Here is a 27226-nt window from a genome sequence, read left to right as displayed (position 1 = left end):
AGGAGCAAAGTGACCTAAAGACAGTGACATGTTTAATGGGATAAAGGGACAGTCCCATGTAGGAACAAAGTGACCTACTGACAGCAACATGTTTAAGGGGTTGAAGGGACAGTCCCATGTAGGAGCAAAGTGACCTAATGACAGTGACATGTTTAATGGGTTAAAGGGACAGTCCCATGTAGGAACAAAGTGACCTAATGACAGCAACATGTTTAAGGGGTTGAAGGGACAGTCCCATGTAGCAACAAAGTGACCTAATGACAGTGACATGTTTAATGGGTTAAAGGGACAGTCCCATGTAGGAGCAAAGTGACCTAAAGACAGTGACATGTTTAATGGGTTAAAGGGGCAGTCCCATGTACGAGCAAAGTGACCTAATGACAGCACATGTTTAATGGATTAAAGGGGCAGTCCCAGGGGCGGACTGACCGGTCGGGCACTTCGGACATGGTCCGAGGGCCCGGCCGGGAGGGGGGCCCGCCATCAGGGGGCCCGGCCGCCCCTTTAAATGCTGCAGCCGCCTGAGCGCTCTCTTAAGAGCCTCAGGCGGCTGCAGCTTCTCACCTCCCCTCCCCTGTAGCTGTGCGGTCCGCGGTGCCCGGCCGGAGTGATAGGAAGGTGCTCAGTGTGCACCTTCCTGTCAGTCCGGCCGGGTACAGGAAACAGAAACTTCTGTTTCTGTTTCTCCGGCCGGGCACTGCGGACCGCACAGCAGCTCGGCCACGCTACTGGGGAGGGGGTAAAAAGAGAGTGGGGGGGAGGGGGGGTGTTAAAAAGAGAGTGGGAGGGGGGGTGTTAAAAAGAGAGTGGGAGGGGGGGGTTAAAAAGAGAGTGGGAGGGGGGGTTAAAAAGAGAGTGGGAGAGTGGGTGTTAAAATGAGAGTGGGAGGGGAGGTTAAAAGAGAGTGGGAGGGGGGTTAAAAAGAGAGTGGGAGGGGGGGTTAAAAAGAGAGTGGGAGGGGGGGTTAAAAAGAGACTGGGGGGGGTTAAAAAGAGAGTGGGAGGGGGGTTTAAAAAGAGAGTGGGGGGGTTAAAAAGAGAGTGGGAGGGGGGTTAAAAAGAGAGTGGGAGGGGGGGGTTAAAAAGAGAGTGGGAGGGGGGGTTAAAAAGAGAGTGGGAGAGTGGGTGTTAAAATGAGAGTGGGAGGGGGGGTTAAAAGAGAGTGGGAGGGGGGTTAAAAAGAGAGTGGGAGGGGGGGTTAAAAAGAGAGTGGGAGGGGGGGTTAAAAAGAGACTGGGGGGGTTAAAAAGAGAGTGGGAGGGGGGTTTAAAAAGAGAGTGGGGGGGTTAAAAAGAGAGTGGGAGGGGGGTTAAAAAGAGAGTGGGAGGGGGTTAAAAAGAGAGTGGGGGGGTTAAAAAGAGAGTGGGAGGGGGGTTAAAAAGAGAGTGGGGGGGTTAAAAAGAGAGTGGGAGGGGGGTTTAAAAAGAGAGTGGGGTGGGGGGTTAAAAAGAGAGTGGGAGGGGGGATAAAAAGAGAGTGGGAGGGGGGGATAAAAAGAGAGTGGGAGGGGGGTTACAAAGAGAGTGGGAGGGGGGTTACAAAGAGAGTGGGAGGGGGGTTAAAAAGAGAGTGGGAGGGGGGGTTAAAAAGAGAGTGGGGGGGGTAAAAAGAGAGTGGGAGGGGGGGTTGAAAAGAGAGTGGGGGGGTTGAAAAGAGAATGGGAGGGGGGTAAAAAGAGAGTGGGAGGGGGGTAAAAAGAGAGTGGGAGGGGGGTAAAAAGAGAGTGGGAGGGGGTAAAAAGAGAGAGGGGGTGTAAAAAGAGGGAGGGGGGTAAAAAGAGGGAGGGGGTAAAAAGAGAGAGGGAGGGGGGTAAAAAGAGAGAGAGGGGGGTAAAAAGAGAGTGGGAGGGGGTAAAAAGAGAGAGGGGGTGTAAAAAGAGAGAGGGAAGGGGGTAAAAGAGAGAGGGAGCGGGGTAAAAAGAGAGAGGGAGGGGGGTAAAAAGAGAGAGGGAGGGGGGTAAAAGAGAGAGGGGGGTAAAAAGAGAGAGGGGGGTAAAAAGAGAGGGGGGTAAAAAGAGGGGGGTAAGAAGAGAGGGGGGGAGTACGAAGGGGGAGAGAAGAGTAAGAAGAGGTGGGAGTAAGAAGAGGGGGAGGGGGGAGTAAGAAGAGGGGGAGAGTAAGAAGGGGGTAAGAAGAGAGTGAGTAAGAAGAGGGTGGGAGTAAGAAGGGGGGTAAGAAGAGGGGGAGGGGGGTAAGAAGAGGGGGAGGGGGGAGTAAGAGGAGGGCAATTGCCCCCTCCCCTGTCCGCAGGCACCGTGCGGGCAGCCGGCAGGGGAGGGAGGAAGAGAGGACCCGGGAGCTCAGCCTGCAGCTCCTCTGGGTCCTTCTTGCGCGAGCACAGATCGTTGCCGCGGTTACCACGGCAACGTTACGGCTCTTGCGAGAGTAAACTCTAGCCCTGGAGCTACGGGCTAGAGTTCACTCTCAACACTGTGACCACCAGGGATTCCTGGTGGTCGCAGTGGTGAGAGTGAACTCTAGCCCCATAAACACACTGCCCCCACACACCGTACACATTCACACACTGCCCCCATACACACACACACTGCCCCCACACACACCATACACATTGCCTCACACACATATACACTGCCCACCCATACACACACAGCCCCCCATACTAACATTGCCACACACATACACAGCCCCCTCATACACACATTGCCCCACACACCCTACACATTCACACACTACACCCACTCACACACACTGAACCTTTCACACACACTGCACCCCTTACACATTGCACCACTGCTCCTATACCCTACTACAGCCTCATATCCCAGCAGACCCCAGGTAAGTTGTCAAACTGTTCTTAAACGGTTTGACTACTTACTCTGGGAGGGGGGCCCGGCCCTCCTGGCACCATAACGACTACACAGAGCAGTAGTGGTTATTGTGCATGGATTATTTCTTTAAATAATCTACAAGTGCCCCAGTAGCCAGCAAGCCAGCCAGCCCACAGGCCGGCCAGCCAGCCAGCCCACAGGCTGGCCAGTAGCCAGCCAGCCAGCCCACAGGCCACCAGTTAGGCTTACAGCCAGCAAGCCCACAGCCTGCCAACCGCAGCCAGCAAGCCACAGCCTGCCAGCCAGCAAGCCACAGCCAGCAAGCCACAGCCTGCCAGCCGCAGCCAGCAAGCCCACAGCCTGCCAGTCGCAGCCAGCAAGCCCACAGCCTGCCGGCAGTAGCCAGCAAGCCCACAGCCTGCCGGCAGTAGCCAGCAAGCCCACAGCCTGCCAGCCGCAGCCAGTAAGCCCACAGCCTTCCAGCAAGCCCACAGACTGCCAGCCAGCAACAGTAATTAAGGTAAGAGGAGCCAACTTGGCCTAGGTATCAGCGAGCTATGTTGTGTTGCTATATTGTGAATAGGAACCAGAGTGTTGGAGACCCCCCTCCAGGCCCCATTAGACTCCATTGTAGTCTCTAATGGGACCTGGAGGAAATTCTATCACACTCTCTAAAGGACACTGAGATAGCCTCTGCTAGAATGCCCCCCCCCCCCTCCATGGCCCATTAGCCCTCAATTGTAGTCTCTACTGGGGCCTGGAGGCGACTGTTTCCAGCAGGGACACTGAGATGGCCTCTGTTAGAAAGACCCCCTTCCAAGCCTATTAGACTGCATTGTAGTCTCTAATAGGGCCTGGAGGGGATTCTTTCTAACACACTCTCTAAAGGACACTGAGATAGCCTCTGCTAGAAAGACCCCGCTCCATGGCCCATTAGCCCTCAATTGTAGTCTCTACTGGGGCCTTGAAGGGATTATTGCACTTTTGTTCCTTGTGTCTAAAGATTGTGTAGGGTGTGGCTGGAGGCGGTGCATGGAGGCGGGACATGGGTGGCGCTTGCTGCGGAGTATAGGTGGGCCTGTAAGGGGGCCCTTGATTTATTTTGCCCGGGGGCCCTGAGAGTTCTCAGTCCGCCCCTGGGCAGTCCCATGTAGGAGCAAAGTGACCTAAAGACAGTGACATGTTTAATGGGTTAAAGGGACAGTCCCATGTAGGAGCAAAGTGACATAATAACAGTGACATGTTTAATGGGTTAAAGGGACAGTCCCATGTAGGAACAAAGTGACCTAATGACAGTGACATGTTTAATGGGTTAAAGGGACAGTCCCATGTAGGACCACAGTGGCCTAATGACAGTGACCTGTTTAATGGGTTAAAGGGACAGTCCCATGTAGGAGCAAAGTGACCTAATGACAGTGACATGTTTAATGGGTTAAAGGGACAGTCCCATGTAGGAACAAAGTGACCTAATGACAGTGACATGTTTAATGGGTTAAAGGGACAGTCCCATGTAGGACCACAGTGACCTAATGACAGTGACATGTTTAATGGGTTAAAGGGACAGTCCCATGTAGGAACAAAGTGACCTAATGACAGCAACATGTTTAAGGGGTTGAAGGGACAGTCCCATGTAGGAGCAAAGTGACCTAATGACAGCAACATGTTTAATGGGTTAAAGGGGCAGTCCCATGTAGGAGCAAAGTGACCTAAAGACAGTGACATGTTTAATGGGTTAAAGGGACAGTCCCATGTAGGAGCAAAGTGACCTAATGACAGTGACATGTTTAATGGGTTAAAGGGACAGTCCCATGTAGGAACAAAGTGACCTAATGACAGTGACATGTTTAATGGGTTAAAGGGACAGTCCCATGTAGGACCACAGTGACCTAATGACAGTGACCTGTTTAATGGGTTAAAGGGACAGTCCCATGTAGGAGCAAAGTGACCTAAAGACAGTGACATGTTTAATGGGTTAAAGGGACAGTCCCATGTAGGAGCAAAGTGACCTAATGACAGTGACATGTTTAATGGGTTAAAGGAACAGTCCCATGTAGGAGCAAAGTGACCTAATGACAGTGACATGTTTAATGGGTTAAAGGGACAGTCCCATGTAGGAGTAAAGTGACCTAATGACAGCGACATGTGACTGACCCTTTAACACATTAGAAGATAACAGTCACATCCCTTGATTTTAAAATGTATTTGTCTAATATGTCTTTATAACTTGTGAAAAATAAAATTAAATGTAGAAATCAACACCTCTTTATCCTGAAACTGGCCGCCTCTATCTTAGCTCCCTGTCAATCATTGTTATGAGCTCCACCCATTGCATCTGACAGTCAGTACAGAGAGAGCATACAGAGCAGAGGAGAAATTTAACAATATTTCTATTTTTCCTCTTTATTTGCATTGTGTGCCCTGGCCTGGGAAAACAAATTTGGCACGGGGATTTTTTAGTCACAGCGTCCCACTGAGAAGGGGGCGGGGCCAGAGGGGGATGTTTTATCATCACCATTGATAAGCACGCCCCCTCTCACAGTGAGCATGTTAGTCCAATGCTCTTCCAGGGCAGACCATGCGCAGAGCTCTGCTGAAGAGCTCTAGCATGAGAACAAGGCCCTGTATTTGTTCTGCACAGTGCGAGGAAATGTAATAGCGTGCTTGTGCTGTGTATGCTTGCAACTTGTCTCTGGTGTCTCTATAAATGGATACCAGGAGACAAAAGGGCCAGGAAAGAGTATTGTGCATGTGTTTGTAGCCTGCTTGTGGGATTGCGTGTGTGTCGAGTGAGCTGATTGTGGTGTCATGTTGTGTAAATTGGTCGGTTTCAGTTGTGTTGTGTTTGTGGGGTAATGTGTGGCTAGGGGCTGTAGAGAATGAGAGTGTGTGTGTATAGGGAGCATAGTGTGTATAGAGGTTGTAGAGTGTGTGTGTTTAGGGAATGTAGTATGTAATTGATAACAATGAATCTAGTGTGTGTATATGGGATCCAGAGATTGTAGTGTGTGTGTGTGAAGGGGATCTATTGTGTGTTTTAAGGACCCAGTGTATGAATAGGAGATTTAGTGTGTGTTTGTGTGCATAGAGGATTCCGAGTGAATATAGGGATTTAGTGTGTGTAGATGATCCAGAGTTGTGTAAGGGATCTAGTGAATGTCTGGAATGAAATGTGTGTATGAGGGGTGCTGTGTGTGTGTGTGTGAGTGGTGCAGTGTATGAGGGTGCGGTTTGTGTGTGTGAGGGGGCGCTGTGTGTGAGGTTTCAGGTGCTGCGTGTGAGGGTGCTGCGTGTGAGGGGTGCTGCGTGTGCTGTGTGTGTGAGGGTGCTGTGTGTGTATGTGAAGGGTGCAGTGTATGAGGGGTGATGTGTGTGTGTATGTGAGAGGTGCAGTGTGTGAGGGTGCTGTGTGTGTGTGTGCGAGAGGGGTGCAGTGTGTGAGGGGTGCTATGTGTGTGTATGTGAGGGGTGCAGTGTGTGAGGGTGCTGCCTGTGTATATGTGAGGGGTGCAGTGTGTGTATGTGAGGGGTGCTGTGTGTGAGGGGTGCTGTGTGTGTGTGAGAGAGTGATGTGTGTGAGAGATGGTGCTGTGTGAGTGTGTGTGTATGTGAGCTGTGCTGTGTGTGTATGTGAGGGGTGCAGTGTGTGAGGGGGTGCTTTGTGTGGGGGGGGATGCTATGTGTGTGTGAGAGAGGGTGCTGTGTGTGAGGGTGCTGTGTGTGTTAGAGAGGATGATGTGTGTGTGTGAGAGAGGGTGGTGTGTGAGTGTGATTGTATGTGAGGGGTATAGTGTGTGAGGGTGCTGTGTGTGTGCATGTGAGGGGTGCAGTGTATGAGGGGTGATGTGTGTGTATGTGAGATGTGCTGTGTGTGTATGTGAGTGGTGCAGTGTGTGAGGGGTGCTGTATGTGTGTATGTGAGAGGTGCAGTGTGTGAGGGTGCTGTGTGTGTATGTGAGTGGTGCAGTGGTTGAGGGGTGCTGTATGTGTGTATGTGAGGGTGCTGTGTGAGGGGGGTTTGGGTGATGATGCTGTGTGTGGGGGTATGCTTTGTGTGAGGGAGCTGCGTGTGTGAGTGAGAGGGTGCTGTGTGTGTTTGTGAGGGGTGTTGTGTGTGTGAGAGAGTGTGCTGTGTGAATGTGTGTGTATGTGAGGAGTACAGTGTGTGAGGGTGCTGTGTGTGTGTGTGAAGGGTGCAGTCTGTGAGGGGTGCTGTGTGTGTATGTGAGGGGTGCAGTGTGTGAGGGGTGTGGTGTGTGAGGCTGCTGTGCGTGTGTGAGAGAGGGTGCTGTGTGTGTTTGTGAGGGGTGCTGTGTGTGTATGAGAGAGGGTGCTGTGTGAGTGTTCATGTGAGGGGTGCTTTGTGTGAGGGTGTTGTGTGTGTGGGTGTTCTGTGTGAGGCTGCAGTGTGTGTAAATATGTTTGGTGTTATTGTGTGTGTGGGAGGGAGATAGATTAATGTAACTATATATTTTTTTATTTTAATTTAAAAAGTACTGTATCCCTCCTCCCTTCTTACCTTTAGTCTGGGAGGGGGCTCTGTTGCAGTCCCTGGTGGTCCTAGTGGTGAGAGTGAACTCTAGCCAACAGGGCTAGAGTTCACTTTTGCGAGATCGGAGCGTTGCCATGGTAACAGTGGCAATGCTCCGACCTCGTAAGAGGAACCCGGCAGAGCTGCAAGTCAGAGCTCCCCAGGTCCTCATCTCCCTTCCTCCCTCCCTCCCCACCAGGAAGATCTTTGATCTTCCCACAGGCCCATGAAGGCACACAGCAGGGCCGGCACTCGGATAGCACCGGCTCTGCATGGGCCGGCAGGGGCCTCTGCCCATGGCCATTGCGGCCCACCGAGCATTTGCCCGGTTTGCCCGATGGCCAGTCCGTGCTTGGCCCTGGTTGTGCCTTGTCTGAACTAGATCATGATGTCATTTGTTAAATCTTTAAATTAAAAAAGAAAACAGAGCACAATGTATAGGTGATTCTTAGTGTTTCACTGAATGCTGTCATTTCCAGAGAAGTGACACTTCCCCTTTAAGTAAGTTGCTGTAAACTAATGACTTCATGCGTAGTTCTCAAAAATCCCAACTGCGAGATTCCCTGTAACATTGCCACAGACAGGAATACGTATGTGAGGACGTCAGTTTCAATGCCAGTGATAAACCAGGGTCATTTTGTGATCCGTTACCACGTTTATTGTTTTAATTCATGTGAAAACAGTATAAGCCTGGCAACACTTCTAACAACATGTCGGTGGTGTCTCATCATGAAGGGTTATCTTGCCTTGTGAGTGAATTACTTGAAGTCCTCGTTTTATTGTGACTTTGTGCAGTTATATCAGAATCACAATGTATAATAATATGCCTCCATCCACTCAGATCTGCTGTCAGCAGAGCACAGGGCAGCACTGTGCACAGCATCCTGAGATTCAGTATCTCCTCCCTCTGCATGCAGACACTGAACTTTCCTCATAGAGATTCATTGATTCAATTAATCTCTATGAGGAGATGCTGATTGGCCAGGGCTGTAATTGAATCATGCTGGCTCTGCCCCTGATCTGCCTCTTTGTCAGTCTCAGCCAATCATATGGGGAAGCACTGTGATTGGCTCAGACCACCACTTCTGATGATGTCAGCAGACTGCTTGTTTTTCTGAGTCTAACAGCATGCAGAGTTACAGCTTCAGGCTTGAATACAGTAAGATTTTTACTATATTTATGAAAGCATGAGGGTCCCAGGGGGGCTAGATGATGGTGTTAACACTATATGGTCAGGAATACATGTTTGTGTTCCTGACCCTGTAGTGATCCTTTAATTCCTGCTGTCTTAGATAAGTCAAAGAGAAAAAAATAAGGTTCGGGCACAAGATTACAGTGCAATCAATATTAAAATAATTACTATACATGTGCAAACATTTGCTAAAGTGCAAGAAATAGTGCAAGAAAGTGTTAATGTGACTTGTGTAGCAACCAAATAATAATGTGACAGAAACCAAATGAATAAATCCTGTAAAACACCTATACCATCTCGTGTCATTTATTGATTTAAAATAACCTAACAATGTTGGTTTAGGTAATTTGAATCTGCGCACTATTTTACAGGATTTATTAATTTAGATTAGTCAAACATTGATTTTTCTGATCATTTTCCAACAGCTAAAAGACAAGTATGGGCCAGTCTTTACCTTATACCTGGGGCCCAATCCAGGGCTTGTTATATGTGGCTATAACGCCGTAAAAGAGGCTCTGATTGACCAAGGTGACGCATTCGCAGACAGAGGAGACTATCCGGTGTTCTTGAACTACCTCGGCAAACACGGTACATTACATTCTATAAAATAATTAATAAACCCGTCTGTGAACCATGAAAATGTAACATTCACTAACAAAATATGAGGCACTTGAGAGCCCCTCTCCATGTATATTCCGTAATGGGCCGTAGGTGGATTTACTAATACGTCAACTTGTAAAGGTGGCATTGGAGGGGAATTTGAAATGATTTGTTTGAACTAACTAATAAGGAGCGCCTCCAACAGTATGGGCACCTAATTCGTAGACATACTAAAAATAATAAATTAATCATTTAAATAATGAAATATCAGTAAGTATTTGCTTTTTATCCATTAGCAGTAATTTCCTAATCACATACTAGAACTTTCTTTCATAAATTAGAACAAATTTAGCTTTTCAGGAAGTGTAGAACTCACTTTTTCGACTTGCCTTAACCTGCGTAAATTGTCCCAACCCCTCTATCTTCCCTTTTCCTCTTTTTTTCCCCAATGTATCCTGACTCACAATATGTCTAACTTTTTTACTGGTAATTAATTTTAAAATGCCCTGATGCCACTTCACTGGGGTCCATGGTAAACAAAACTAAAATATAATCATCATGATAACATTGTTCATCTCCATTAATATTTATAGAAAAATATTTACAAATATAGATTGCCTCATTGACATTCATGTGAAAACAGTTACGAGAGTTCGTTTTTCCCCATTGGTGTGCATGTAAGCACAGATAAAATAACTAGTTTGTTCCCTGGGGAATGCTTGTCCTGCTCTAATAACAAGCTACAATTTTTATTGCCCACAGATATTGGATTTACCAACGGGGAGAAATGGAAGAGTCTAAGACGCTTTGCTCTTATCACATTGAGAAACTTTGGGATGGGGAAGAAGAGCATAGAGGAGCGGATTCAAGAGGAGGCTTCCTTCCTTAGAGCAGAACTCTCCAAAACAAAGAGTGGGTCTTAGGGGACTGGTTATTAAATGACTGTTTGTACTCTGAAAAGTAAACTGGATGGATGGACTGATATATATATATGGACAGACAGACAGACAGACAGACAGATAGAAAGTCTAAATAAACTATCCTGACATTAGACATAAAGGGGTAGTGATGATGATCTATAAAGATATGGAACTGGATAGGACCCTTTAAAGATCGTAAAACACTCTTATTAAAAACCATCTTATTGATCTCTCAATAGGATCACCGACTGATCTTACCGCCTACTTTGCCAACACAGTGTCCAATGTAATCTGCTCCATTGTTTTTGGGAGTCGCTTTGACTACGAGGACAAGAGGCTGATGGCAATAACCAACAGCATTAACAACAATTTTCGTATAATGAGCAGCATGTGGGGCACGGTAAGTATGGAGAAATCAAATAAAGACAAGTGGAACTGAATCGATCGAGGTATGTCACAAATAAATGAAAGCAGATGTATAAAAGTATATGTAAACAATTTATCCATTGTTAGTCGGTAACTCCTGCAACGCTAAGCACTTAATAGATAATGAGCCCTAACTCGGCTCAAGTTGTAGCATCCAGTACTCAAAGCAGCATACAAATATGGAGAATTGCTTCTCCCACAGACATACCCCGCCACTGAAGGCAGCTTATGATGGACGAAGAGCAAAGGTTCTGTGGTTCAAGATAAAATGACCCAGGTATCGTAGAGACAATTTTAAGTCTGCTAGTTTAGCACATAAAACAAATAAAACACTTAAAACAAATATGAGTAAGGAAAGCAAAAAGCAACTGGAAGCTCAGAGTAGAGTATATTGATGGTAGCATATAAGGAATAAAGATCCGACCTCATGGCTATTTAATGTAATCTCCACAAACCTCCAGGTATGTCGCCTGAGATGCGTTTCGCAATACATGTGCTTTTTCCACTTTTGATGAGTTCTCTTCGTTACCCGGCCCAAATAGATACAGGGCCGGGATATCTTGCAATAGGTTGCCCCTTCAATACCTAACTTACATATTAAATGCAAATTGACAGAACATAATGGAAAAGCTCATTGTATACTGACAAAGAAATCTATAAGGACAAAAACATGACTACATATGTAACATCAATGCTTTGTACATGGAATAAAAAAAATATGTCTAAAAAAAATAACCAACTAATAATTAAAATTCTCCAAATGAATAAAATGATACCTGGCATACAGTTGCAAGAAAAAATATGTGAACCCTTTGGAATGATATGGATTTCTGCACAAATTGGTCATAAAATGTGATCTGATCATCATCTAAGTCACAACAATAGACAATCACTGTCTGCTTAAACTAATAACACAAAGAATTAAATGTTGCCATGTTTTTATTAAACACACCATGTAAACATTCACAGTGCAGGTGGAAAAAGTATGTGAACCCTTGGATTTAATAACTGGTTGAACCTCCTTTGGCAGCAATAACTTCAACCAAACGTTTCCTGTAGTTGCAGATCAGACGTGCATAACGGTCAGGAGTAATTCTTGACCATTCCTCTTTACAGAACTGTTTCAGCTCAGCAATATTCTTGGGATGTCTGGTGTGAATCGCTTTCTTGAGGTCATGCCACAGCATCTCAATCGGGTTGAGGTCAGGACTCTGACTGGGCCACTCCAGAAGGCGTATTTTCTTCTGTTTAAGCCATTCTGTTGTTGATTTACATGCTTTGGGTCATTTTCCTGTTGCAACACCCATCTTCAGCTGGTAGACAGATGGCCTTAAGTTCTCCTGCAAAATGTCTTGATAAACTTGGGAATTCATTTTTCCTTCGATGATAGCAATCCGTCCAGGCCCTGACGCAGCAAAGCAGCCCCAAACCATGATTCCCCCACCACCATACTTCACAGTTGGGATGAGGTTTTGATGTTGGTGTGCTGTGCCTCTTTTTCGCCACACATAGTGTTGTGTGTTTCTTCCAAACAACTCAACTTTGGTTTCATCTGTCCACAGAATATTTTGCCAGTGCTGCTGTGGAACATCCAGGTGCTCTTGTGCAAACTGTAAACGTGCAGCAATGTTTTGTTTGGACAGCAGTGGCTTCCTCTGTGGTATCCTCCAATGAAATCCATTCTTGTTTAGTGTTTTACGTATTGTAGATTCGCTAACAGGGATGTTGGCATTTGCCAGTGACTTTTGTAAGTCTTTAGCTGACACTCTAGGATTCTTCTTCACCTCATTGAGCAGTCTGCGCTGTGCTCTTGCAGTCATCTTTACAGGACGGCCACTCCTAGGGAGAGTAGCAGCAGTGCTGAACTTTCTCCATTTATAGACAATTTGTCTTACCGTGGACTGATGAACAGCAAGGCTTTTGGAGATACCTTTATAACCCTTTCCAGCTTTATGCAAGTCAACAATTCTTAATCATAGAGCTCTTTTGTGCGAGGCATCATTCACATCAGGCAATGCTTCTTGTGAAAAGCAAACCCAGAACTGGTGTGTGTTTTTTATAGGGCAGGGCAGCTGTAACCAACACCTCCAATCTCATCTCATTGATTGGACTCCAGTTGGCTGACATCTCACTCCAATTAGCTCTTGGAGATGTCATTAGTCTAGGGGTTCACATACTTTTTCCACCTGCACTGTGAATGTTTACATGGTGTGTTCAATAAAAACATGGCAACATTTCATTCTTTGTGTGTTATTAGTTTAAGCAGACTGTGATTGTCTATTGTTGTGACTTAGATCATGATCAGATCACATTTTATGACCAATTTGTGCAGAAATCCATATCATTCCAAAGGGTTCACATACTTTTTCTTGCAACTGTATATTAGTGAGACATTGTAAAGCCGCCTGCGGGTATGACGTATAAAGTCGGCCGCTGTGCACTTAGAATATTTAAGGGGATAGTGGGTCCTAATCTGGAAAATGATGCAGACGTGCCTGCTTCATCGTGCTTACGTCACGCACACAGGTACTGCACCCTGTCGTGATTTCTACTTGTGGTTATCAGAGAGCACATTCGTCTTCTTTTCCTTACTGGTATTTTGACTTTGACTTGTTTTTTGCTATTCTGTATTCTGGTATCCTTGACCTTTTGGCTTGTATCCTCATTATTGTCTCTTTCTGTGTCCCTAACCTCGGCTTGTTCCTGACCATTCTCTTTTATGTTAAATCCGGCCATTCTAAGGCCCGGTAATATGTTTCTTTGGTTTTCATTTATTTTATTTTTACTTAATGCTGCGTGTCGAGTCATACGTCATTCTGACAGACATCTTACATATCGATAATACGACCAAGGGAAGTGTATAATATGTATATACATTAAACATATGTCAGAATATTTTCACTGGCAGATAAAATTTAAATTAACAATGTATACTGTAAGTCACCACTTAGTAGATGTGACTCCATTTTGTAACAGAATACAAAAAGACAGGCACATTTCGTTTCACTCATGTTTAAGAGCTTTTCTGGGAAACACCCACCCTACCTGAGCAAAATGCTCTCCCCGGCTGTTCCTATCTCCTATTACAAACAATCCAGTACCAGCACTTTATTTAATCTACCTCAATACAAAAATAAAGCAGCCCGATCCTCCTTTTCCTACAGAGCGCCGCAATTGTGGAACGACCTCCCGCACACTTTAAATCTTCCCCAAGGTGGGTTTGCGGTGCGGGTGCCTATGCTACAACCCCATAATCATCAATGACCAGCATTAGCATTTGTTGCATCTGTTTCCTTACTGTAGGGCTTAGACAGGATTTGTTTCTGTACAGGGCACCTAGTTTTGGGTAAAGTTTTGAAGAGATTTTTTTCAATGTGAAGGCCAAAGGATAGGTTGGAGTCTAGCAACATACCTAGATATTTAAAAAAGCAGACTGCTGTCAGTGTGCTATTTGAATTTGTTCTGATACAAAGTTGTTGATTTTGTAGTTTACGTAATTTAGGTACAGTTCCGAAAAATCATTGTAACAGTTTTGTCAGTGTTTAGGAAGAGTTTGTTATCTGGTATCCACTTTTCTACCTCTGTGAATTGGTTTTGGAGCACAGTATCAAGCTGCAGTAGATTGGGTTTACTAGCGTAAAGTCCCGCAGACGGGATTAGCACGTCTGAATATACCTCCTTTCGTTTCTCTGCTGCAAGCCTCCCATGGATATTTTCCGTGAGGTAGATCATGATATGATCTAAGAGGGGAATTGTAGGATACGAATATCCATTTTGCTATCTATCCTAGCTGTTCATATAAGGGTTAATTTGAACCAAGAATAAATTTGGAATTGTATCTCCGATTCTCGCAAATGTTTTTAATCCTAAATTACGGGAAAAGTACTGATTTATAAATATTATATATAATATTATAAATATTCTTGTTAATTGTCCAAGATTTCGGTATTTGTAAATATCTGTTTTTTATTAAATATACATGAGTTATATAACGAAGGATATAATCAGAAACAGCTGTTCATAACTTGTGAAAAACAATCTATGTCATTAATGCTCATGGCCTCTACCTATGTGTAATAAATTTTGAATTGGTTATAGAACACATCTCTTGTCTTCTTGACTGATTCACAGGATCCTGTCTATCAAAGAGGGTGTGGCTCCGACAAAATATCCATCTAACAAAGAGTGTTTCGTGTATAGCTGATTTTATCCCCTATAACGTAGATTACAGTGTTGTCTGCATACATGTGTACAGTTGAGGATTTGCAGACATCAGGCAGATCATTTATAAATAATGTGAATAGCAGGGGGCAGAGTATGGAGCCTTGGGGAACACCACACGTGACTGGAAGATGGAGGGAAGCGCTATCAGAAATGGCCACATATTGCAATCAGTATGAAACATACGATCAAAATCAGGTTAGCGGACGATCACCAAAGTTTTTAAAATTTTGCAAAAGAATGCGATGGTGTACTGTGTCAAAGGCCTTGGCAAAATCCAGGAAAATAGCTCCAGTTAAGTCTACTTGTTCCATGCCAATTTGGATGTCATTGCAAAATTTGAAGAGGGCAGTCGAAGTTGAGTTATTAGGACGAAAGCCTGATTGATCAAGGGTCAGATAATTTGATTGTTGATAATATTCACATAGTTGCACGTGGGCGCATTTTCCAAGATTTTTGACAATACAGAGAGCAATGATATCGGACGATAGTTAGATACCAAAGTATTGTCACCACTTTTATGGATAGGTACAACTTTTGCAGTCTTCCAAAGTTTGGGTATGTATCCTGACATCCATATATACTAACTATAATTATGTTTAGTCATATATAAATAGTACCTATGTTAATACAATTAAATATTCATGGATAGAGTCCCAATTAAGTAAATTCATTATTATTAAACTAATATTAGCTAAATGTGTGTAAAAGGCATATATATATATAAATCACATGCTGCCACATTACTAAGTAATACATATAGTTTTACACGAGACAGCGTAACTAAAAAAAACAGACACAGGATTACCAGAAGAGATTATACTAAAGTAATTCCTTTTACTTTTTACATTTATTGGATTGCTACAAGCATCCATTGTAAGAGAAGGTGAAAGAGAGGCCAGTTACATCAAAATTATACTTTATTGCCCAAAAAGTAGTCGCTATGTCTGAGAAGTCGCTTTGAAGATTATTTGATGAATGGTAGCCATTAAAGATAAGACTTGTGACGTCAAACGCATCACAAAATTTAATTAACCCCTTATACAAAGTGGTAGTTGAAGTTCTGGATGAGAATTTCTTGTGGTGTTACAACGCCATCTATTGACCAAAGTCTATAAGGCAATCAATGGAAAGTACACCCACCTGGCTCGATTGGTAACTTTAAATTAGTGACGTAACAAAAGTTAAGGGAAGCTCTTCCTTAAAAATCGAGGATAGCCAGAGACAAGAGGTTTTTGACCATTAACCAAAAGCTAAAGAAAAGAAAATGTTACTTGCGCTTTCTCCTTAATCCCTATGAATATTTAGACAAATGGAGGTCATTTAGTTGCTCCAATGGCCATTGGAGGGATGCCCGCCTGCCAACGTCAAGGCAGACCCCCCTAAGCGGGTCCTAACACTGACCCTTCAGCCTGCTTCCTTGAGCTTCTGGCAAAGATATCTCTAATGAGACAGAAAGGGGTATTTTTTATATACACCCCTTTACTTATTAACCCTTAATAGGGAACACATGGGATGGGTAGCAGCATTGTAACCAGGCTGTGTGATACAAAGTAAATACAAATACAAAAAGAGAAGTCCTGCGCTTAAGCAGCAAGGACTACAACACACATCAGCCCCAATATATAGTAAAAACCAAAGAAAAGAAAATGTTACTTGCGCTTTCTCCTTAATCCCTATGAATATTTAGACAAATGGAGGTCATTTAGTTGCTCCAATGGCCATTGGAGGGATGCCCGCCTGCCAAGGTCAAGGCAGACCCCCCTAAGCGGGTCCTAACACTGACCCTTCAGCCTGCTTCCTTGAGCTTCTGGCAAAGATATCTCTAATGAGACAGAAAGGGGTATTTTTTATATACATCCCTTTACTTATTAACCCTTAATAGGGAACACATGGGATGGGTAGCAGCATTGTAACCAGGCTGTGTGATACAAAGTAAATACAAATACAAAAAGAGAAGTCCTGCGCTTAAGCAGCAAGGACTACAACACACATCAGCCCCAATATATAGTAAAAACCAAAGAAAAGAAAATGTTACTTGCGCTTTCTCCTTAATCCCTATGAATATTTAGACAAATGGAGGTCATTTAGTTGCTCCAATGGCCATTGGAGGGATGCCCGCCTGCCAAGGTCAAGGCAGACCCCCCTAAGCGGGTCCTAACACTGACCCTTCAGCCTGCTTCCTTGAGCTTCTGGCAAAGATATCTCTAATGAGACAGAAAGGGGTATTTTTTATATACACCCCTTTACTTATTAACCCTTAATAGGGAACACATGGGATGGGTAGCAGCATTGTAACCAGGCTGTGTGATACAAAGTAAATACAAATACAAAAAGAGAAGTCCTGCGCTTAAGCAGCAAGGACTACAACACACATCAGCCCCAATATATAGTAAAAACCAAAGAAAAGAAAATGTTACTTGCGCTTTCTCCTTAATCCCTATGAATATTTAGACAAATGGAGGTCATTTAGTTGCTCCAATGGCCATTGGAGGGATGCCCGCCTGCCAACGTCAAGGCAGACCCCCCTAAGCGGGTCCTAACACTGACCCTTCAGCCTGCTTCCTTGAGCTTCTGGCAAAGATATCTCTAATGAGACAGAAAGGGGTATTTTTTATATACACCCCTTTACTTATTAACCCTTAATAGGGAACACATGGGATGGGTAGCAGCATTGTAACCAGGCTGTGTGATACAAAGTAAATACAAATACAAAAAGAGAAGTCCTGCGCTTAAGCAGCAAGGACTACAACACACATCAGCCCCAATATATAGTAAAAACCAAAGAAAAGAAAATGTTACTTGCGCTTTCTCCTTAATCCCTATGAATATTTAGACAAATGGAGGTCATTTAGTTGCTCCAATGGCCATTGGAGGGATGCCCGCCTGCCAAGGTCAAGGCAGACCCCCTTAAGCGGGTCCTAACACTGACCCTTCAGCCTGCTTCCTTGAGCTTCTGGCAAAGATATCTCTAATGAGACAGAAAGGGGTATTTTTTATATACACCCCTTTACTTATTAACCCTTAATAGGGAACACATGGGATGGGTAGCAGCATTGTAACCAGGCTGTGTGATACAAAGTAAATACAAATACAAAAAGAGAAGTCCTGCGCTTAAGCAGCAAGGACTACAACACACATCAGCCCCAATATATAGTAAAAACCAAAGAAAAGAAAATGTTACTTGCGCTTTCTCCTTAATCCCTATGAATATTTAGACAAATGGAGGTTATTTAGTTGCTCCAATGGCCATTGGAGGGATGCCCGCCTGCCCGCCTGCGGGCATCCCTCCAATGGCCATTGGAGCAACTAAATGACCTCCATTTGTCTAAATATTCATAGGGATTAAGGAGAAAGCGCAAGTAACATTTTCTTTTCTTTGGTTTTTACTATATATTGGGGCTGATGTGTGTTGTAGTCCTTGCTGCTTAAGCGCAGGACTTCTCTTTTTGTATTTGTATTTACTTTGTATCACACAGCCTGGTTACAATGCTGCTACCCATCCCATGTGTTCCCTATTAAGGGTTAATAAGTAAAGGGGTGTATATAAAAAATACCCCTTTCTGTCTCATTAGAGATATCTTTGCCAGAAGCTCAAGGAAGCAGGCTGAAGGGTCAGTGTTAGGACCCGCTTAGGGGGGTCTGCCTTGACGTTGACAGGCGGGCATCCCTCCAATGGCCATTGGAGCAACTAAATGACCTCCATTTGTCTAAATATTCATAGGGATTAAGGAGAAAGCGCAAGTAACATTTTCTTTTCTTTGGTTTTTACTATATATTGGGGCTGATGTGTGTTGTAGTCCTTGCTGCTTAAGCGCAGGACTTCTCTTTTTGTATTTGTATTAACCAAAAGCTGGCCACATCTAACTCTCTGTATCTTTTCCAACTAAATTCTGGAACTTTGAAAGCCTAACACTCTGTCTTTTGCAACTGAATTTGGGTCTTAGTTTAAAATCCTTAAAGGACCACTATAGTGCCAGGGAAACATACTAGTTTTCCTGGCACTATAGGGTCTCTAGGTCCCCCCCACCCCCCCACCCTCTGGGCCCCCCTCCCGCCGGGCTCTAGGGGGTGGAAGGGGTTAAATCTTAACTGTTTTCCCCCGCCGGGCTCCCTCGGCGAGGGGAATTCTCCTCCTCCTTTTTGCCGTCATCGGCTGAATGTGCATGCGCGGCAAGAGCCGCGCGCATTCAGCCAGTCCAAAGGAAAGCATTCCCAGTGCTTTCCTATGGACACTGGCATCTTCTCACTGTGAAAGCGCCTCTAGCGGAAGCGCCTCTGGCGGCTGTCAATGAGACAGCCACTAGAGGTTGGATTAACCCATAGGTAAACATAGCAGTTTCTCTGAAACTGCTATGTTTACAGCAAAAAGGGTTAAACCTAGATGGACCTGGCACCCAGACCACTTCATTAAGCTGAAGTGGTCTGGGTGCCTATAGTGGTCCTTTAATAATCAGAACTCTTGATAACTTACTATTTTCCCAATCTCCATTTAAATATACTTATACCTGCACCCACCATTCATGGAATATATCTCCAAGCCTAAAGAATTTCTACCAGGAAAACTGATAAATATGCTGGTTGCATTTAATTTAATTCAAATTATTTTAGATTAAAAGCAGAAATATACCTGAATAAGCCTGGTCATATTTCAAACTTCTGATATCATAATTAGCTCAAGGAAATATATGGTTCCACATTTCATTCCTGCAGGTGGAATAAATTAACAATATACTGGTAATTTGCCAAGTTTAGCATATCACGCTATTATCCAGCGATATTGACTTATCTGAATTTAGTAATTTTATTCTTTTGACTTACTGGATGGAAGGAAAATAGTTAATTAACTTATTGGTGTGAGAAATATTGTATTTGTTAGCTGCAATATTAAAGGGTTTTTTCCTGTGAGAATTGTAGCCAGCAGTGAGTGAGTTAACTCAGTGTGATTTAAAACTGACAGCAAAAGTTTTGTGTTAAGGAATCTTTAGCTGAATTCTGAAGTTTTCTGTAGTAAATCTTGTTGAAAATAATTGCATCTATGTGGATGTACCTGTTGCTATTGAAATGCCATATTGTGCTATTGAGCTGCTGCCATATTGTATACTTTTGTTATTTCTAAATATTCCCTGATTACTGTCACGCATGTTACATATTTTTATTATTATTATTATTATTAATTATTTGTCACAATAAATTATATTTTTATAATCAGTTTGTGAATACTGTGTGACATACAAATTCTCTGAAAAACGTACCCCAGGGTCTGTAAGAGTTAAAATATTGGGTAACTCTTTGCTTTAAATCAGTCAAGGGGAACAGTGCCAATATATCAGTTTTTGATATAATAAAAATTATTCAATTATTTTTTGATAATTTTTATGAAAAAAAATTATTTTAATATTTACCACCCCATAAATAACCTCACACTTATCTGAAATAAAAAAGAAAGAAAGAAAAAAGAAACAAGACAATAGTCCAGTTTTTTGCTTGCTGCTTTGAGTACTGGGCGCAACAACTTGAGCAAAGATGGTCTTTACTTCTAGTGAGTGGTTAGCGTTGCTGGATTTGGGGAGAAACCCACTTACAACGAATGCATTGTTTACACATATTTTTATGCATAATGTTTAATTTTTTTGTGACATATTTCAATCTACATCTGTGAAATTTTTTATACAAATTTTAAAATGTATTTTTTTTTTCAATGCACACTTTAGTTGACATTCATAATTTTTTTTTATACCATAATTATTCACTTACCTTCACTAATGTAATGTGAGAGTTTTTTGTACATATTTTAGTAGGAGTTTAGTTTAGTAGGAGTTTTTATTCTCTAGTTCCACATTAAAACACTATAGGGTCAAGAACACGAACAAGTATTCCTGACCCTATAGTGTTACAACCACCATTTAGGTGGCTTGCCCCCTTAGCCCCCTTAAAAGGTAACAAAAATTAACCTTATTTACAGAGCCGCGTGGGTCTACTGGTGCTGGCCCAGCTTCCGATCCAGGCTCCTTGCTGACATCATCAGAATTTATGATTTCAGCCAATCCAATGCTTTCCCATAGGAAAAGCATTGGGTTGGCTGAAATGCGAAAGGAGAGGTGACAGGGCAGGGCAAAACGCCGGCTTGACCAATCTGCACCTCCTCATAGAGATACGTTGAATTAATACATCTCTATGAGGAAAGTTCAGTGTCTCCATGCACAGATTGAGAAGCTGAACGTCAGTGTTGCATACTGTGCAGCACTGCCCCAGGAAACACCTCCAGTGGCCATCTAAGAAGTGGCTGCTCGAGGTGAAATGGCAGGGTCTGCATGAAAACGCCTGCAGGGAATGATTATACACACCAGAACAATTAATCTTAAGTTGTTCTGGTGACTAAAGTGTCCCTTTAAATATCAATATTACAATACAATATAAATATCCGTTAATATCGCTGGGCGAGACTGCTAAACTTGGACACAGGTAGAAGAATGAAATTTGAAAGATTTATGTTAATGTAGAGTATATTAATGCTCATGATAAAACAGCTGAATCATGAAAATGGATGCCCAGTGGTGAAATGGTCAAATTCACAGAAAGCTTTAATTCTACTTATATCCAGCTCTACAACATGTACCCTGATCTCATGGACTATCTGCCCGGTCCTCACCAGAGAATGCGCAAAAATTATCAGGATATAACCGACATTGTCCTAGAAAGTATAAAATACCACGAGAAGACGTTGGACCCCAATTGTCCCCGAGACTACATTGACTGCTTCCTCATCAAGATCATGCAGGTAAAAGAAAACAAGTGTTGCACTTCCAATCTCATACTCTTAAAGTTTGAATAAGTTCATAAACACAAGATTCACAAAAGAAATCTAAAGAAAATTACTGATGGACTAGGGAACAACAGGAAAAACACACAATATTTTGGCACAAGGATATTCTGAGTATATCTGCTTAAAAATAACATCTAAAAATAATTTCAAAACAGTCAAGGGTCATGGTTATCAAACAATATACCTAACCCCCCATTCCCAATGTACCCTGAGAGTGTTCTATGTCTTGTAGCACCTTCTTTCTGTTAACCACCAACCCTGATTTTGATTTTAGGATTATGGCAAGGATCAACCTAATCCAGTCTTTTATAAAAAATCTCTTCTGATGAGTATTCACAATCTGCTGTTTGGTGGTACAGAGACTGTCAGCACCACTCTGAGATATGGTACTCTGATCCTCATGAAATATCCAGAGATAGCAGGTAATTTCACAACAATATAATCAATAATGTTACATCTCTTCATCTGTTCATCACAAATTTGTCCAAAAATACAACTGCTCCTTGTGTCTTACTTGATCCAGAGAGAATGCGAGAAGAGATTGACCAGGTAGTGGGCAGGAACCGCAGTCCATCAATGGAAGACAGAAGCAAGATGCCATTCACCGATGCCACCATTAATGAGATAATGAGATTTTGTGATGTCATTCCTCTCAGCTTGCCTCGAAGTACCTCACGGGACACTTTTTATAGAGGATACAACCTCCCAAAGGTTAGTGAATATAATAGACCAGCGGTAGGCAACTTTCGGCACTCCAGATGTTGTGAATTACATCTCCCCTAATGATTTGCCAGCATTATGGCTGTTAGAGCATATTGGGAGATATAGTCCATAACATATGGAGTGCAGAAGGTTGCCTACCCCTGAAATAGACAATTTAAAGTCAAATATAATGTTTAAAATGTATTTGTATGCAATAGAATTAACTAATTCTTGAGATATTGTCTACAGAATTATATGAACCACTAATAATATGCAGGGTGACACAGACAGAAAGAGCTATGGGACACGGAGTCTGTCCCTCCCACTGCAGCGTGACACAGACAGAAGGAGCTATGGGACACAGAGTCTGTCCCTCCCACTGCAGGGTGACACAGACAGAAAGAGCTATGGGACACGGAGTCTGTCCCTCCCACTGCAGGGTGACACAGACAGAAGGAGCTATGGGACACGGAGTCTGTCCCTCCCACTGCAGGGTGACAGACAGAAGGAGCTATGGGACACAGAGTCTGTCCCTCCCACTGCAGGGTGACACAGACAGAAGGAGCTATGGGACACGGAGTCTGTCCCTCCCACTGCAGGGTGACACAGACAGAAGGAGCTACGGGACACGGAGTCTGTCCCTCCCACTGCAGGGTGACACAGACTGAAGGAGCCATGGGACATGGAGTCTGTCCCTCCCACTGCAGGGTGACACAGACAGAAGGAGCTATGGGACACGGAGTCTGTCCCTCCCACTGCAGGGTGACACAGACAGAAGGAGCTATGGGACACGGAGTCTGTCCATCCCACTGCAGGGTAGCACTGCTCTCTGTCTGTGTCACATAACTCAATTACTGACATGTTTAAAGAATCAAAATCACTTTATTAACAATAATAACATTATACTTTGTTTATTTTAATAGGGCACCTATGTCACCCCCTTTTTGACTTCTGTCCACCGTGACCCCACACAGTTTGCGGAACCATCCAAGTTTAACCCCAAACATTTCCTGGATGACAAAGGTTGCTTTAAGAAGGAGGAGGCACTCATGCCTTTTGCTGCCGGTAAATAAATATAATTATATATCATTTCATCCTGCACTTCGTAACCCTTTCTGTACCACATAGAAGGTGGTCATGTTTCTAGCAGAATGATTAGAAAAATTCACACCTAAAATATGCAGCTTCTATTCAAATCATCAAGTAAAGAGTATCAGATTCCCTGTTACTAGTCATATCAATTTTACCTAAAATCTCCAACAGGACCGCACTCAGTGCCAAATGGTGACTTGGTGCTTAGCTGAAGAAGGACCAGCAAGTATTGTAACAGAACAGAAGATAATCTTCAGGCACTCGCCAGCTTGACAATGACCTTGTACAAGGTCGAAATGTTGCTCTGTCAGCTCTTTTGATTCATTAAACTTGTTTGCTGATTGAACACAGAGCGCCTGAAGATTATCTTTGTTCTACTATCCATATCATTGCCGTAATAATGCTCAGTATTTAATGTACAATGTTTGTGATATGAGGACAACAACTGGGAGAGTTTTAAAATAAGCTTTCATAGCTGCCCAAGTTCATGCATATGCTTTCACATTTATAGTGTTCTATCATCAGAAAAAAGGGCATTTTAGCAAAGCACTGTAGCAAAGAACACTTGGAGACTATTATCAGAGCCTGCCCACCAGGCCCAAATTAACTACTTTTACGTAAGCTCCACCTATTCCCTGCTCCATAACAATCTATTATAAGATTCCCTGCAATCGATGATCCCGCCCATGAGGTTCCCGAATGCTTTGCCAATGAATAAGCACCATTCCTATTTAGTTGGTCAAATATTTTGCTTTCTAACCAATATTTGCATCTCCCCCTCTGCAGGTAAGCGGATTTGTCCAGGAGAAACCCTGGCTCGAATGGAGCTGTTTATTTTCTTTACATCTCTTCTGCAAAACTTCAACTTCAATCCAACGATATCGAAAGAGGAGATAAAGCTCGAGCCCATCGCAACTGGCCTGGGCACGGTGCCCATGGATTACAAGTGCTGTGTTATACCTCGTTAGTCACCCGCCCAGATAATTAAATAACCCACACATTTACTGTAATATCTAGGGAAGGAACCTACCTACACCTGCTCCACATACGAAATATGAAAGGGGAGCTCTAGAAACAGCTTTAGTAAGTGTTTAGTAACAGCACATTAGAAACAAATAGAAAAACAAATATTAAACAGCACTAATCTGTAAAAAGGCATGAACAGCGCCCCCTACAGGAAATTGCTATTATTACCTGGAATTATTACAGATAATAAATGTTTCCTTTCATCTGGTACTGAGGATTTTAGATACATATGTCTGTCTGTCTGTCTGTCTCTGTCTCTCTGTCTGTCTCTCTGTCTGTCTGTCTGTCTCTGTCTGTCTGTCTGTCTCTGTCTGTCTCTCTGTCTGTCTATCTGTCTCTCTGTCTGTCTATCTGTCTCTGTTGATCTGTGTCTTTCTGTGTCTGGCTGTCTGTCTAGCTATCCGTGTGTGTGTGTGTGTCTGTCTGTCTGTGTCTGTCTATCTGTCTCTGTCAGTCTGTGTCTGTCTGTGTCTCTCTGTCTGTCTACCTGCCTACTTATGTATCTATCTTTCACCACTGACATCATGTCACCTCTCCACGCGTGTCATCTCACAGCTTTTCGTCCTCGTGTCTATATGTCACTAGGCTGAGTACTGGGAAGCTATTATTTAAATTAAGTAAAGATTGATACATAACTGATTGCAGCACCATTATAACAGCAGCAGCTTATTTTATAATAAATAAATGGGGGAAAAAAGGCATTTTATTTTGTGGCTTATTTTCAAAGCATTGATCTGGAGCTTGTGCTCCAACAGCCTCTATGTTAATATGGACCTGGATAGAATGAGAGAGTGACAGAGAGACAGAGAGAGAGAGGGGAGAGAATGAGAGAGTGACAGAGAGACAGAGAGAGAGAGAGAGGAGAGAATGAGAGAGTGACAGAGAGACATAGAGAGAGAGGAGAAAATGAGAGAGTGACAGAGAGACAGGGGGAGAGAGAGCGAGAGAGAGACAGAGAGAGAGAGAGAGAGAATGAGAGAGTGACAGAGGAGAGAATGAGAGAGTGACAGAGAGAGAGAGGAGAGAATGAGAGAGTGACAGAGAGACAGAGAGAGGAGAGAATGAGAGCATGACAGAGAGAGAGAGAGAGAGAGAGATGAAAGAATGAGAGAGTGACAGAGAGACAGGGAGAGAAAGGAGAGAATGAGAGAGTGACAGAGAGACAGGGAGAGAAAGGAGAGAATGAGAGAGTGACAGAGAGACAGGGAGAGAAAGGAGAGAATGAGAGAGTGACAGACAGGGAGAGAGGAGAGAATGAGAGAGTGACAGAGAGACAGGGAGAGAGAGGAGAGAATGAGAGAGTGACAGAGAGACATAGAGAGAGAGGAGAGAATAAGAGCGTGACAGAGAGAGAGAGAGGAGAGAATGAGAGAGCGACAGAGAGACAGGGAGAGAAAGGAGAGAATGAGAGAGTGACAGAGAGACAGGGGGAGAGAGAGAGAGAGAGAGAGAGAGAGAGAGAGAGAGCGAGAGAATGAGAGAGTGACAGAGGAGAGAATGAGAGAGTGACAGAGAGAGAGAGGAGAGAATGAGAGAGTGACAGAGAGACAGAGAGAGGAGAGAATGAGAGCATGACAGAGAGAGAGAGAGAGATGAGAGAATGAGAGAGTGACAGAGAGACAGGGAGAGAAAGGAGAGAATGAGAGAGTGACAGAGAGACAGAGGAGAGAGTGACAGAGAGACAGGGAGAGAGAGAGAATGAGAGAGAGACAGAGATAGAGAGGAGAGAATGACAGAGAGGCAGGGAGAGACGAAAGAATGAGAGAGTGACAGAGAGACAGGGAGAGAGAGGAGAGAATGAGAGAGTGACAGAGAGACAGGGAGAGAGAGGAGAGAATGAAAGAGTGACAGAGAGAGAGAGAATGAGAGAGTAACAGGGAGACAGAGAGAGGAGAGAATGAGAGAGTGACAGAGAGACAGGGAGAGAGGGGAGAGAATGAGAGAGTGACAGAGAGAGAGAGAATGAGAGAGTGACAGAGACGGGGAGAGAGGAGAGAATGAGAGAGTGACAGAGAGACAGGGGGAGAGAGAGAGAGAGAGAATGAGAGAGTGACAGAGAGACAGGGAGAGAGAGAGAGAGAGAGAGAGAGAGAGAGAGAGAATGAGAGAGTGACAGAGAGACAGAGAGTGAGAGGAGAGAATGAGAGAGTGACAGAGAGACATAGAGAGAGAGGAGAGAATGAAAGAGTGACAGAGAGAGAGAGAATGAGAGAGTAACAGGGAGACAGAGAGAGGAGAGAATGAGAGAGTGACAGAGAGACAGGGAGAGAGAGGAGAGAATGAAAGAGTGACAGAGAGAGAGAGAATGAGAGAGTAACAGGGAGACAGAGAGAGGAGAGAATGAGAGAGTGACAGAGAGACAGGGAGAGAGGGGAGAGAATGAGAGAGTGACAGAGAGAGAGAGAATGAGAGAGTGACAGAGACGGGGAGAGAGGAGAGAATGAGAGAGTGACAGAGAGACAGGGAGAGAGGGGAGAGAATGAGAGAGTGACAGAGAGAGAGAGAATGAGAGAGTGACAGAGAGACAGGGGGAGAGAGAGAGAGAGAATGAGAGAGTGACAGAGAGACAGGGAGAGAGAGAGAGAGAGAGAGAATGAGAGAGTGATAGAGAGACAGAGAGTGAGAGGAGAGAATGAGAGAGTGACAGAGAGACAGAGAGTGAGAGGAGAGAATGAGAGAGTGACAGAGAGACAGGGAGAGAGAGGGAATAAGAGAGTGACAGAGAGACAGAGAGACAGAGAGAATGAGAGAGTGATAGAGAGACAGAGAGAGAATGAGAGTGTGACAGAGAGACAGGGAGAGAGAGGAGAGAGTGACAGAGTGACAGAGACAGGGATAGAGAGGTGAGAAAGTGACACAAAAATAACACATCCTAGAATAAATGAATTAAATATTCTCCTGAAATA

At 43.8% G+C, this 27226-nt stretch overlaps 1 protein-coding gene across 3 annotated transcripts in view; it reads left to right on the top strand.

Annotated features, from left to right (window-relative positions):
* Positions 1-24381, top strand: part of LOC134572271 (cytochrome P450 2F2-like) — a 44453-nt gene extending 20072 nt beyond the window's left edge. For all 3 annotated transcript variants that reach the window (XM_063431138.1, XM_063431139.1, XM_063431137.1), the window contains exons 3-10: positions 8933-9095; positions 9870-10019; positions 10267-10427; positions 21279-21455; positions 21775-21922; positions 22024-22211; positions 23126-23267; positions 24081-24381. In XM_063431138.1, coding sequence (XP_063287208.1) covers positions 8933-9095; positions 9870-10019; positions 10267-10427; positions 21279-21455; positions 21775-21922; positions 22024-22211; positions 23126-23267; positions 24081-24262 — 1311 coding nt within the window. In that variant the 3' untranslated portion in view covers positions 24263-24381. The remainder of the gene's footprint in view (positions 1-8932; positions 9096-9869; positions 10020-10266; positions 10428-21278; positions 21456-21774; positions 21923-22023; positions 22212-23125; positions 23268-24080) is intronic.
* The last annotated feature ends 2845 nt before the right edge of the window (positions 24382-27226 follow it).

Source organism: Pelobates fuscus, chromosome 9 (assembly GCF_036172605.1).
Source record: "Pelobates fuscus isolate aPelFus1 chromosome 9, aPelFus1.pri, whole genome shotgun sequence".
NCBI classification, from domain to species: Eukaryota; Metazoa; Chordata; class Amphibia; order Anura; family Pelobatidae; genus Pelobates; species Pelobates fuscus.
This window is presented reverse-complemented; position numbering and strand designations above follow the sequence as displayed.